The sequence below is a fragment of the Dromaius novaehollandiae genome, chromosome 3 (genome assembly GCF_036370855.1).
Source record: "Dromaius novaehollandiae isolate bDroNov1 chromosome 3, bDroNov1.hap1, whole genome shotgun sequence".
Classification (NCBI taxonomy): Eukaryota; Metazoa; Chordata; class Aves; order Casuariiformes; family Dromaiidae; genus Dromaius; species Dromaius novaehollandiae.
In genome coordinates this window covers 123,317,002-123,330,556 of record NC_088100.1, presented here as the reverse complement: position 1 = coordinate 123,330,556, position 13,555 = coordinate 123,317,002, and the positions used below count along the sequence as shown (strand labels likewise).

General features: G+C 46.6%; 1 protein-coding gene across 2 annotated transcripts; it reads right to left on the bottom strand.

The window, feature by feature from the left end:
* Positions 1-2,278: 2,278 nt before the first annotated feature.
* Positions 2,279-13,258, bottom strand: LRRN4 (leucine rich repeat neuronal 4). Of its 2 annotated transcripts, none has more exons than XM_026094699.2 (5): positions 13,113-13,258; positions 8,893-9,619; positions 6,851-7,055; positions 6,139-6,276; positions 2,279-4,971 (listed from the first exon to the last, which is right to left on the bottom strand). In XM_026094699.2, exons 2-5 carry the CDS (start codon positions 9,578-9,580, stop codon positions 3,609-3,611), a joined length of 2,394 nt encoding a protein of 797 aa, XP_025950484.2. In that variant the 5' UTR covers positions 9,581-9,619; positions 13,113-13,258; the 3' UTR covers positions 2,279-3,608. The 2 variants fall into 2 exon arrangements, with proteins under 2 accessions (XP_025950484.2, XP_064366090.1); XM_064510020.1 differs by lacking the exon at positions 13,113-13,258 and adding an exon at positions 12,462-12,820.
* Positions 13,259-13,555: the final 297 nt, after the last annotated feature.

Here is a 13,555-nt window from a genome sequence, read left to right as displayed (position 1 = left end):
TGCTGTTGAGTGTGCTGCCTCTACAATAACAGCTCCTGTAAACTCAGTCTTGTCCTTTGCAATGTGTTTCCTGGGAAGTGGGTGGTGGAGTTATTTAAGCGTTTTGTTTGTTATTGGAGCTCTTCCAAATGTGCAAATCTTTGTGCAAAGCTTTAGGTACCATCTGTGCAGCAGTCCAGGCAAAAGTGGGTGTTACTCAGTAGTTGGGAGAAAACTCCGCTAACATGGGAGAAAACTCTGCTAACATAGCGCTAAAAAGGGGGGTGCGTACAAAGATTACATCCCTGTTAAGGGACTGTTAGCTGTTGCTGCCAGTGGTGTAAGTAAAAGGTTAATGCAGGGCAGGGTTAAAATGAATATGCACACTTACAATCTAAATGATATGGCATGCTTCCCACGCTTTATTCCCTGTCTGGAACACACAGACAATGGAGTTTATTCACGTTTTTACTCACCGCTGACTGTTACAAGCCACAACAGGCGGCTTATCTCTGTTTGCTCCTTGGTGCTTGTTGAACGGTGACTTTAGAGGACGCTCCAGAGCAGGTCTTGCTACGTGGCAGCCTGTGCCCAAATGTGGCTTGGGAGGCCCCCGGGTCAGAGCCGGTGAGGGTAGGGGTGTGGGGCTGCAGCAGCCTGGTTGTTTGGCCCTTGCTTCGGGTGGGGGTGAGGGCCCTGGGAGTGAACCTGCTGTGATCCCCCACTGGAGGTGGTGGGGGAAACGAAGAGTGCACGGATTAGCTTGGGAGCACCTGCGGGCAGCCCAGGCTTCCTGGCACAGTGGGTCTCCCCCACCATGGGCTGTGCTCTGGGAACCACCGGCTCTTCCCATTCCAGGACTATGAAAACAAATGGGAGAAACTGAAAAAGAAAAGTAGCCTGCAAAATGCCTGGGCTGCTGCAAGAGGTAATCAGCCTTCTGGGAGATCCACAGGATCTGCTTACGCTGATGGTGTGCTTGGATGGAGGACGGCGTGTAGGGCTCTCTGAACTCTCTGGATGTGATTTTCTCTCTGAGGGGCTAGAAAAGGGATGTGCGATTTCCATTGAGTTCCCAGGCTTGGTCTCTCTGTGCAGGTCCATGTAGAAGCTGTGATGAGAAATGACTGTTGTGCTTAATTATGACAAGAAGAAGCTTGCAAGTGCTCCCACACCTTGGTGCGAGGCATCTGCTGTGCATGGAGATGGTTTCTGTGCCAGCCTGCTCGCCTGCAGCCCCGCTTCAGTGTTCCTGGGAGTCTTCTGCAGTGATCGTGCTGCTCAGCGGCTTCCTCTGCTGTATCCCCCATAGTGCCAAGGCTGTTGTCCTTTTGGGTAGGTGTCCAGTTAGCGTCCTGTTGTCACTGATACTCAGTGATGGCAAATCCTGTTACTCAAAGACTTTCTTCTACTGAGCCTTGTGGCTTTCTAGGTAAATGTTGCAATGATTGTGAGTTGCAGTTTAGTAAAGAGTAGATAGAAGCATTCTCTCAAAATCTCTTTTTAAATGATGTCCTCTTGCTTTGGACTAACTCATAGTTAAACTGGAACAATCTTTATTTCTAATTACAGGATCATCTCTCGAGTTAATCTTCAAGAATATACATGTTGCTATTCGCAAATCTCTTATTTTGGTCCACTTTGTTTCTGTTTACAGCAATACCAGAGACCCCAGTCAAGGTCTCTTGGAGCTATGCTGAACAAACACAGGGGAGTATATGACCCCTGCCCCAGTCTGGAATAATACAAGTCAAAGACTGAAGGTTCCTGCCCACTTCAGACAAAGTAAAAATATCACTTGTGCCTATTTACTAGACCTTCCAGAAAATGCAGGAAAAAAAGGGTTCTGAAATAAATATGAGAAATTAAGTGCAAACAAAAAGAGTTCTAAACTACCAGGAAGTGAAAACAAAAGATATTTTTAAAGTGAAAGATGACGCCATCCTGGTTTCTCCATTTGCAAATCACTTCTATTGTAAGTTTGATTCATGGGGTGCAGCCAAGCTCAGGACAGGCACGACAGGAATTTGCCACAAGCATCTGTCTAAAGATGATGTCACTTCCAGCACTGGTGTGGGGGAAAGGACAGACCTGCATGAAAGCGGTGAGGAAGGCGCACCCCATTTCAGGCGCATCCAAAATGAAAACTGTCATGACAAATTTCAGTAATAAAAATTATGCTTTACTATGTTGTTTTGGAGACTTTAGGTATAAAGCGTTCGAGTTCATTTCTCTGGTTAAACACTGTAGATAGTAAAGTCAACACAAAGGTCAAGATCTTTAATAAAGAACCAGTCTGTAGATTTTACTCTGTAGCTTTTATTTCCATTAGTAGGGGGAACATTAAAAATACTGACAGAACAGAAACTCTTTTACATGTATAGCACCCTTCATTCTCGGAGATCTGGGGTGTATTTACATGTTGTATCTATACAGCAGCAGAAACATGCAGTTCATGGAACATAAACATTTGGGACTCTGAACAGTGATAATTAAAGGGAAATATCTGGCTGGGACAAATGGCTCCTCTTACAAAAACAGCTCTCTGAGCTTTGATGGCAAGATCTCTCAAAGCTGCTGAAAAACTTAGATTCTCAGTATTTGTTACACTTTTGGGTGCTAATTTCTGCTATAAAAATTATGCTTGAAAAATCTCTGCATAAATGCATAAAAATCTCTGCTGCTCGTGGATAGGATTTCAGTTTTTCAAGTCACAGTAACATACACATTAAATTGTTCCATTATTTTGGTCTTTGCCTCTGCATGAGGTAAATCATCAGCCTGCTAAATCTATAGATGGAATTGAGAATCACCTCCCTTTTAAAATCAATTGTGAAGCAAATCTTAATGTACTGCCCTCCTTCTGTGGGTAACTGCTGTATTTCAGCCTCCTCACTACCTGCTCACTCCTGTAATTGGTACTGCGGTACTGCGGTAGCACTTAGGTGCCTCGGTTGTGGAAGACATCATATGAAGTCACAACAAAACAATTATCCTTGCCTTAAGGATCCTGCAGTGTCTTGCTCTCCTTATTTGCATCTAATTTTGATGTTTCCTTTTCCTGATCTGAAGTTGGGCTGAACAGTTGTGATCACCGGTGTTATTTAATGCAGTTAGATGTGCACAGCACCTTGCAACTGAGCCCAAGGAGATCTTTCTTTTGCTCCTTCCAGTAATACTGTCTTTTTGGATGATACCTTTATATAGACATTAGAAGAAATCAAACAGCAACTTCAGTCTTGTGAATAAAATCAGTGTCTATCTTGCTTGGATAGATGAGCCTTGGATTATGGTTATGCACAAACTGTATCCATAAGAGGTACTGGAGGCAGACAGCTGGCAAGACAACATCTCACTGTGTGAAATGTACAGTAATATATTTGTAGATGATTATTAAAGATAACTCTGCAAGATTAGTGTCCAGGTTTGCTGCTGCTTAGCACATGAACAAGAGCCCAAAGGCTGTTCAGCTACCTTCATTTTTTTTTTTTGTGTGTGTATTTCTTTCCCTTAGAAACATGAGGGCTATAAAGTCTGATAAAGTCTGACTCTCACTTTGAGAGTCTCCGGGAAACACACCAGAGTGATAAAGACAGTGAGCTTTGAATGTATAGAGCAATCACCTACAGCTAATTAGTTGTTTGCAGTTTTAAGGGATAATCAAATGCTGGGTTCTTATAAGAGACTAGGTGTGTACCGTATTGCTCACTAGGAGGCTTTTTATATGCCTTACACAGACATATAGACAATACAATAGTGGAAATGAGGAAAAGTCCACTTGCTGCAGACAGAGCAGCAAAGACAGACTTGTAGCTGGGCTTCGTTTTAAATTTGGTGCATGGATTACCTGAAGTTTCCTGACTTGCTGTCTGGCTTGATCCTGCTTTGTTTAAAGCAGTCACGCAAATGTGGTAAGTAGTGTATGGTAATAGGTTATACAGTGTGTACTGCCTTGCTGTGGAATAAATATTGTCCAGGACGAACTGCCTCTCCTCATTGCCTTGGGCATGAAGCATCAGCTGGTAGGTATGAACAACTGAATTTGGGGCGCACCAGTGTATCTGTGCAGAGCTGTCTGTAACTTCTGACACATCTCTGAGTCTTGGTGGATCTGGAACCTCATCTTCTCTCGAAATGCCAGGACATAAACACTGGGATGCGCTCTGAAGCTCACTGCATGGCTTCTGAAGGTGTCTGCAAGGATTGTAGTCACAGGAGGTGTACACCGGTTGCACTGGGGTTTCTGTTGTCTGATCATCATAGTCATAATCATCTACATAGCGTATCAGTGCTCTGGTGAAGGCAGGATCCAGCTGAGCATTAGTCTTTGTTGAGTTCAGCTGTGGTAGGTTTGTCCGTGCTGTACCTTCCCCAGTGCTAGTAGCGAAGGAGTGAATATAATGGTTGGTGGTATCTGGATTTACTGTTGCTCTAGTAGAATAATCACTAGTAGGCTCATTAAAGAGTCCTTCCTGGGGAAACACAGCGTTGGTTGTTGTGAACTCTTTCTGATCTGTTTCACCTTTACTCACGGAGCTATAACCTGAGGACTGACTATAGAGCTCTTCGAGAGAACCTGGGGAGGTGGCTGCTGACGTGAAGTAAGGGGGATTGCTCATGGATTCGGAAACTGCTTCCTCCTCGTGGGAGGAACTGTTGACCTTTGTGAGGATCTGCTCAGTTGGGTTTGCTGCAGTTGTGCCTGTTACACTCATCTGAATTAGGAAGCTGCTGAAAGTGTTTTTGGGTAGTGAAGCAGAGTCTGTTGTTGATGCTACTACAGTAGTGGGAGCAGAGTCTGTTGTTGATGCTACAGTAGTGGCATCATAACTGGTAATGCTGAAAGCAACATCTTCAGGAGGGGGTGTGTTTGAATCTGGCAGTGTGATGTTTCTTTCAGACTGGCATTTATCATAGAGCTCTAGCAATGAAAAAGATGTTGAAGGTCTGTCCCAGTCTTCTTGGGATGTGTTGCAGAAAGTGTCTGAGGCCCTGCAGAGGGGACAAGTTAGAATAGACAAGTCTTACAAGACCATTTCTGACTCCTGTAAGGCTGCTTGGAGTAGCATTGGGAACTTCCTGTCCAAAAACAGGCTTTATGTTAAAGGAAACATGAAACGTGGACCAAAGCTAGGTAGTATTGATGATAGTCCTGCGCTTGACAGATGACCTTCCGCAGCACTGTGATTTCGGCTGACTGGCTCTTTGTTTTTTGTAAGGTGAGGGAATATCTTTTGCCTGAGAGGAAGCATCCTTTGGTACAAGGACTGTGAACTTTAGTAAGAGTACTGAGGATTAAGGCAACTTGTCTTAAAGGATCAGATTCCAATGCTACACTTAGGAGGGGACTGCATAGAGAGAAGTGTAACAGGGTCCCCTGGATCCTGAAGCTCTGCTGGTTCAAGCAGCTGGAGCTGTGCTGACACTGGGCATGCTTTTGAATGACTGAGCTCAAGTTTGTTCTTCCCTCAGGCTTTACATGTTTTCAAGAGAATTTAAATGTTAAGTGCACCCTGATGAGAGAGAATCTAATTTTAACAAGCTACTTCCCTGCTCTTTCCACTATATATGACACATCTTCTTGGTGGCCTTTCAAAGGAGGAGAGATCATATACAAGCAAAGTATTTCTTTTAACTACATGCTCGTAATTAGTCTGCAGAAATACTGGAAAGCATAGAAAAAACTGGTGAGAAATGGTACTATTTGCAAGGGGGTTTGACTGCCTGTGCTGATCTAGGCTTTGGGAATGAGAGAGCAAGGAAGAAATAATTTGAAATGCTAAAGTGCTCCTAGTCTTCCAGTTCCTGCTCCCATGCTGACCACCAAGGCCAGCTAGCCAGCTGATGTTTTATCTTCACCTAACAGAGAAATATGGACTGAAAGCGAGAGAAAGTAAGCTATTCCCACTTCAGGTAGAATCCACAGCTAATAACACTTCCTAGTGTTCTACATGTGCCCATCACATTTGTCCATTTCAAGTATAATTTAGCCATGCTTTGTCCCTAAGGGGGACTTTATTTTGCATTTCTACCTCTTGTGGAAGGGAAGACCAGATACAGAATCTGAATAATCTGGCAGTGAATGTTTTGTCCCCAAATAACTTGTAGCAGTCAGTTGTAGCTGAAGAGCATTACTTGCGTCTCCTTGAACTCACTTACTTTTGCAGCACAACTTTCTCGGGCTTGGAGAGCAGCCAGGAGAGCCCACAATCGCATGACAGGGGATTTCCATGCAAGTTGATGATGATGCTATCCAACGAATTGATATTCCAAGGACTAAAGGAACTCAGGTTACAGCTACAAGATGACAAAATACAATAATTAGCCAGTGCTGGGCTAACTTCCAAGGGCTGGAGTGTGCTTAGTATCCCCGTGTGTGTAAGACACAATGCAATCTTCCCATTTCCCTTGGAAATAGCAGGTTACTAACACCACTGTGCTGCGTGTTAAAGTCCAGGCTAATACCTGCCTATCTCTCTAATTTGCACAGTGTGGTTGCCATGTGCTAAAGCATAACAAGGGCATCATAAGAGAACACCTTTAGGGATGGCAGCTGGAAAGGGAAAGGACCTAGCATTTGGCAAGGGTGTTCTGTGAAAGATGGGCTCCTCTTGGCCATCATGCATTCAGGCCCGCTTTTATTTCATACAGTGTCCTTTTTCAACTTTTCTCTAGCTTCTTTCTCACCCTGCTTCTGATGGCTTGAATTTCTCTATGCCAATCATTCTCTATGTTAATTGCCTCTATCCTCAGCTACTAAAGTCAAATGACTAAAATAGGAAGATCTCGCTTGCCTGCTCCCAGGCAGCATTTTGCTGTGAGGCAATGGCAACTTTTCATTGGGGGTGAGCAAAAAAAGAAAACAACTCACTTCTGGAATGAGAGATGGCTCAGATGAGGAGCATTGTCAAACATCTCTGTCCTCACGAAACCCAGCGAGTGGGAGTCTTGACAGTTCAGCTCTCTGAGATGAGGCATGGACTTGAAAGAGTCAGTATCGAGGCTTCTTAATCGTGACATCTTTGTCAGGTGAAGTGATCTGAGGTTGAGCAAGTCTCTGGTCCACTCTGGTTGAACTGAAGCAGAAAAGAGGTTTATAACTGTTCCATAAATAGAGCATTGCTGTGGATTTCTGCCTAGAAATAAGTAGACTGAACTGTATTGGTCCACTGACAAATATTATTGAGATACTGCCAAATAGCACACGTAAAAATGGAGCCCTCTCCTTCCAAAGCATGCTGAATTTACTAGTGACTTGATGGGAACTGTGGCTAGGGAACTGTCAGATAGAGTTTTAAATGTACAGAGATGTCAAATATCTATGTGGTCTCCTGCAGCTATTCTCCATGGTAAAGAGACAGAACAAAATGCACAATATCAATACACCAGAGTATAAATACCTGTGCAATTGCATTCTTGTAATATTACCTGCAGGCCTGGTCATGCCATCTTAGAGGGGGCAGAAGAAAAGAAGGAAAGATAAAGAGAAGGTCAATAAAGCTAATCATAGATATGGAACAGCTTTCCTATAACGTGAGATTAAACGAATGAGGATTTCTCCACTCAGAGAAGAGATGAATGAGGAGAGATTAGAGAAGTCTACAAAGTTCTGAATGGTGTGAGAAAGACAGATAGTTTCCTATTTCCACTAAGAGAGGAAAAAAGGGGTGAGGGACATGAAACCATGAAGGAACAGGTATTATACAATAGTGCCTTTTCATGCCATAACTAAATTGTGGAACTCACTGCCACAAGAGGAATTAGACAAATTCATGGGGGGAAGATTACCGATACCTCTGCTAAGTGTGAGTTGAAGTGAAACCTCCAGCTTGGGAAGTCTCTAAGCTGCTGGTTACTGGAATCAAGGAACATACACATGGGAAAAATCCATCTGTGCTTTATCTCCCTCTGTTGCACCCTCTCCATGAAGTGCTGCTGTTAGGTGCTCTTGGGAAAAGGACACTGCACCAGGGGGATCTCTGCTCTGCCTCAATGTGGCAGTTCTAAATAACCATCACTGAAACCTCATAGGACCCTTGGGAGACAAAATTTGTTTTTATGAATAAAACTGGTATGAAATGTGACAGAGAAACAGATGAGGTGGCCTTTTAGATAAGGTGTCTAGGAAGGGTTTTCCCATGGCTGAGACGGTGGTCCAGGAGGCAGGAAAGTGGGCGGCATGTCTTGGCTCTGTCCAAGGCCAAGAGTGGCAGGGCAAGGCATTTGGCATCTCTCTGCCTTAGCACCTCAGTTACAAACTGAGGCCGACAGTGGAGACAAACAAAAGAAAGATTCGTGCTGTAAAGTGCTCAGGGCAGGGATTGTCTCGCTGTACAGAAGTACTTGGCCTGTTGTGGTTGGGGAAAAAAATCCCTCCCTGCACTGCTTCAATACAATGTCATAAAGCAGAGTGTAAGTGTGGGGATGGGCAAAGACGGATTTCAGCAATGTTTCTGAACAGAGAAATTAATTTCTGCTTGTGTTTCCCAAAGCTAATCTCAAGGCTGACAGCTGGACAGCTATCAGTAGCAGACAGAGGGGTGAGGATGGAGGTGGGGGGCTATGACGGGACGAATGTGCAGTCCTGTTTTGGTGCTGCCGGCTCTCTGCCCTTCCTCGTGGAGGCTGGTCTATGTGAGGGTCTCCCCAGTGGTTACATGGCTTCCTGGAGAGCGTGTTGCACTCTGAGCAGCAGCAGATGAGGCTGCCGCTGTCCCAGCTGGTGTCTGCTTGCAGCTTTCAGTGCAAGATGCCCCCCTTGGGATGGGGGGGGGGGGGGTGTCACTAGCTGGGACAGCAGCAGGCATCCCAGGGCTCAGCCAGGGTGAGAGCCATCGTCCCCACGAGGCTTCTGCTCTTCCCCCCCCGCCCCGACCAGGGCCCATGTTTACGGTGGGAAATCCGGAGACTTACTTTTCTCAAGAAAGGTCCCACTCAGATCAAGCATGTTGATGGTGTTTTCAGGCCTGTTCCTGGCCTCATGGGGAGATGTGCTGATGGCAAAAGCAGACTCCCTAATTCCTTTGCTGTCATCCTGCCCGAGAAGAGTTGCAGAGAGGTTCAGGAACTGTAGCCGAGGGTAACAGGAAAAAGCCAGCGGCTGAATTTCAATCAGTGGGTTTCCAGCCAGGGACAGCCATCTCAAGTTAGGCAAGGAAGAGGTGTGGCATGATGGCACAGATGACAGCTTATTAAAGCTTAAGTCCAGGGAATGGAGACTGCTGAGGGCTTCAGATCCCCATCTAACCACTTGGAGATGGTTCTGCCTTAGCAAGAGGGTGCGCAGCTGCGGGAGCTTTGCTATCTCCGTGCTGTTCACTTCTTCTAAGAGGTTGTTGCTGAGATCCAAGGTCTCCAGGACCTCCGGTAGGCAGACAGGGAAAGCTGTCAGGCTGCTGTTGGTCAGCTGCAGGGTGATCCAGGTGCTGTTCTTCCGATCCTCGCAGGACATGCCGGTGAGGTTAACGTTCTCCCAAGAGTCTTCCTGAGCCAGCTGGAAAACAGTGGTGACATCCCTGGAGGCTGCAGTCTCTGCTCTGCTCACTGGGCCTGACAGCGCGTTCCCCACCAGCAGAGAGAGGATGAGCGAGAGCAGAAGCATCCTGCTGCTGCTAAGTGGCTCTCAGTTAACTTGCAAGATCTGTTTGTTTTTTGTTTCAGGGAGGAGAAAACAAAACATCAGCATTAAGAGCTAAATTAAAATCCCTCCAGGCACCTACAAGGTATTTAAAAGTAGAACATTTATAAATGCTTTCCTGTTGTATCCAGACAGTGGAAGTGATAATTAATGTCTGTTTTGTAATTAAGCCTAAGTAAACAGGAGCCCTTTGGGACAGAAGTATCGTTTGATCTTATTTTGAGTGTACATACGAGTTTTGATCCAGAAAGCAACCAAGTTATGTCACATGTCTGGTGTGTACCCCAGTACCCTCAGTACCAGTCTGGCACCTAGGACAGTATCTCGAAGAAGGGCAGCAGCACAGGAGGTGGGATCTTCGTCTTGCTGCTCGTGCCACCTCTGCACCGCACAGGGGTATGGGGCAGTATCAGTGCTACTCCGGTATACAACTACCAGCTGGTACTAGACAAACTGCAGAAGAGGGATAATATTATTCAGAAACCACTGCTCTCACTGCAATATTATAGGATTTTATGTTTATACGTGATTGTGTATTTGCTCTGTGCAAGGCTGTTCTGCTGCACAGTACCAGTTTGTCCATCTCACTGAGATGAGTTGTCTAAGGGGGCAGGCAAGAGGGCTAAGGTCAGGTGTGATCAGGGCAAGGAGTTTTTTCCGTGAGGCACTCTGTACAGTGCAAATGTATGGATTTAGAGGCAGGGGAAGATTGTCAAACATGAAACTAAAGGATGTAGGAGCCTAAACTTGGCTGAGTTGCAATGGGGCAGGCAGGTAAAAGCGCTTTTCCTGTATTACACTAAGGGAAGGAAAGCTCTTTCTAAGTCGGCTGTGCAACAAAAGCCCGGGGCATGTCTGGGCTCTGCCGGTGCAGCTCTGCCCAGTTCTGACTGACAGCCACGATGGCACGTAGCTGTACGGGACGTGCAGGCAAAGCCACTTCCCTGCGTCTCTCAGCCCCTAAGGCCCCTTGGAGGCTCCCCCCCCTTCTGCTCCTGACTCACTTGCAGGGCCCCTGGAGCTGTCTGCCAAGTGGTGGCAGGGTTGGGACCTTGCTGCAGGCAAGTGCCTCAAATGTGATACACACTCAAATTCCAGGGGAAAATGAGGTATTTAAAATACAGCTTCTGAACCACATTTCTATCAGTGGTCAGAAATTGAGTGTGTGCACTTGGATCAGGGCCAAAAGCCTGGAACCAAGAAGCAGGTTATTCAGTGTTACAAATCCCTCTGTGCTCCTTCTTCCTCCCACCCCAGCTTTGTCCTTGCAAGCACTGCAGCCCCCAAAGTGCTTGTCCAGGATCCTCCGTGAGATGGGTAATGAGGCTTAGTTGTTATTTTCCCTCTGTGCCACTTCCCCTAGAGCTGGCCTTTGCCGTCCCCCATGCAGACCAAGGAGGACATTTATCCCCTTCCTTCCCTAGAAGGTAGAGTCCCTTTGGCCAGGGCCTGGAGAATTTCGTGCCTTCTGTAGGAGGGGGTGATGGTGAGCACATACTGCAACTGGATGTTTTGCTACGGCTGCTTCTCCTACTCTTTGCTTAAAGCAATTTCAGGGGTAGCTCCAGCCCTCCCTCATCTACCCAGCCTTCCTCTGTCTCTTCCCTTCTGATCTATGCATGTGAGGTCTGATCCTACATAGTGGCGAGTGTCCTCAGTTCTCTTCTTGTGGCTGTCAGGAGAAGTGGAGGACCTTTGCACCTTGGAGGAGTTGCTCAGCTCCTTGCAAGATCTAGCTCTTAATTAGTGTCCCTAGTGATCTGAACAGAGACAAGAATGGCAATGTTTTCCTTACAAGGGCTAGTCAGAGGCAGGCTGCTCCGGGGGGGATATGCTGCAATCGCTCCTTTCCACAACACTTCCAAAGTCAAACAAGCGCCTCTTTTCCTGCTGTGCTGTCAGACTGAAGTTCAGGTGTACAGCATGGCCTTGTCCACTGCCTCCTTCTTGCTATTCTGCTTTTTATAAGGGACATGAACTGTACCAATCTGCAAACTACATTCGGTTACTTGTATGATCCTGTGCTCCGTACCAGATGGAGTGTCTCCATCTTTAAGAGACCTATCCTTGAAACACCCCTGAGAGGCAAAGCTTTTATATTATATTTATATTATTATATTTACATTACATTGCTCAAAAAGCATGAAGAAACATATAGCTGAGTTTTAAAAATACTTGAGTAACTAAAGATAACAGTAAGTATTTTGGAAAAATCCGTGAGACTCCTAAGCACCACAGAAACCTATGTGCATTCCTCTGGGATTTTTTTAAAACGCCGTAGGAGCCTGAAGACCCATTAAAAAAAAAGGTACTAAATGATTTGTCGAAGGCTGTGCAGATAATGTGTGTCAGAGGAAGGAATTATCACAGGTGTCCTAAGCCCTAAACTAGTGCTTTCCTTGCTGAGCTCTTTCCTGCTCTTTAGGCATCGTAATGATCATTCCTCATCCAAAAATATATATCAGAGTGTGGGGGGGTAATTGAAGCTCCATGCTGCATAAAATGGCTCAGACTTGTTCCTCACCTTATTCAGCTATTCATGTTATTCCTAACTACTTGTTTTTCCCTGAATGGTGCCAGGTATTGCCTAGATCATCACCTGCTGCTGCCATCCCAGGTGTGAGGCAGGGACCAGCAGAACAGTGTACTTTGGTCACCTGTGTCCTTTCCATCCAATGGAGCCATGCAAGAGCCGAGCGGCCTCAGGGCCTGCCAGCCAGGGGAGCTGCTGGGGTCCCCCTGCACCGCACGTGGCGGTGAGAGGAGAGGAGGAGTGGGACTGCGGGAAGCTGATCTTAGATTCAATCTTAGTCCCTTGCTTTAAACCGCATCCGCTTGCACATACCTGTCCGGGAGTCGTGATGCCTTGTGCCTCCCCTCTGTGCGGCTCTGACTGCCTGGCCTTGATTTTTATATGCTTGGGTGACTCAGCCGAAGAGCGTGAAACGTCTCCGTTCTGTTCCCGGCTTTCCCTGCTCACAGCTCTGCCCACCAGCAGAGGCGAGGTTTGTTCCAGGCCTGCTCCCCCGCATGCAGCTTCCCCCTGCCTGGAGAGGGGGTGGCTCCAGCCAGCTTTCTGCGCTCCCTCAGCCCTAACCGGGGGAGGCTGGGAGGGCTTCCTGCTTCCCAACACCCGCTCGCCAGGCAGGGCTGCTCCTTCTCTCCTCATCTAAGGAGAGGAGGTAAAGGGAAGGATCGGTGTCTCTCGTCCCAACTCTCACGTCCTCCTCCGACGAGGGGGGAGGAAGGGGAGAGGAATTATTGTGTTTCTTCACTGACAGGTCACGAGGATGCAGAGCTAAGGCTCTGTCTGCTGACATGGGCTTTGATAGCTCTCTAGATGCCAATAAAAGATTGGCTTCAAGTGTTTACGTTTCTCTGTAATAGTCTTGCACTTGGGAGTAAGTCCTGGAAATGCTCACCTAGGACAAATGCCTTTTAGCAGAACAGTCCTTCTGAGGAGGCCCTTGGGAAATGTCAAAAGCAAAGCACTCACCTGCCACTCCTGCAGAGAGGAATTTCCTCCGCTGGTTGTGTGTCACAGTGTGTCTGACGGGCTTGGGAGGCCTCTCCCGCTCCCCCAGGAGTGTCTGTGCGTGCGATCTGTCCTCGCTTCTGCATCTGCCGCGCTGAGCGGCTTGGGACAATTCCCTTCCCACTCCTTCTCTCATCTTTTGTTGGCTAAATAAGACTGACAAGGTAAAACACCTCCCACCAAGGGACACGCTGGGAGCTGGCTCTCTAGGCGTTACCACAATTTGAGTAATAAGTAGGCAGGTCAAAAGCTGACAGTAAAGCCCAGAAGTGGAAAGGTATGAATTGACGGAGACTGTTCCAAAGGAAAAACAATAGCATGGATGTTCAGTTACTACTCTAAGACAATTAATTACTAAGGTTTCCAGGGAGAACAGTGGTCAGTGCTTTATTTGTCAGGAGGAC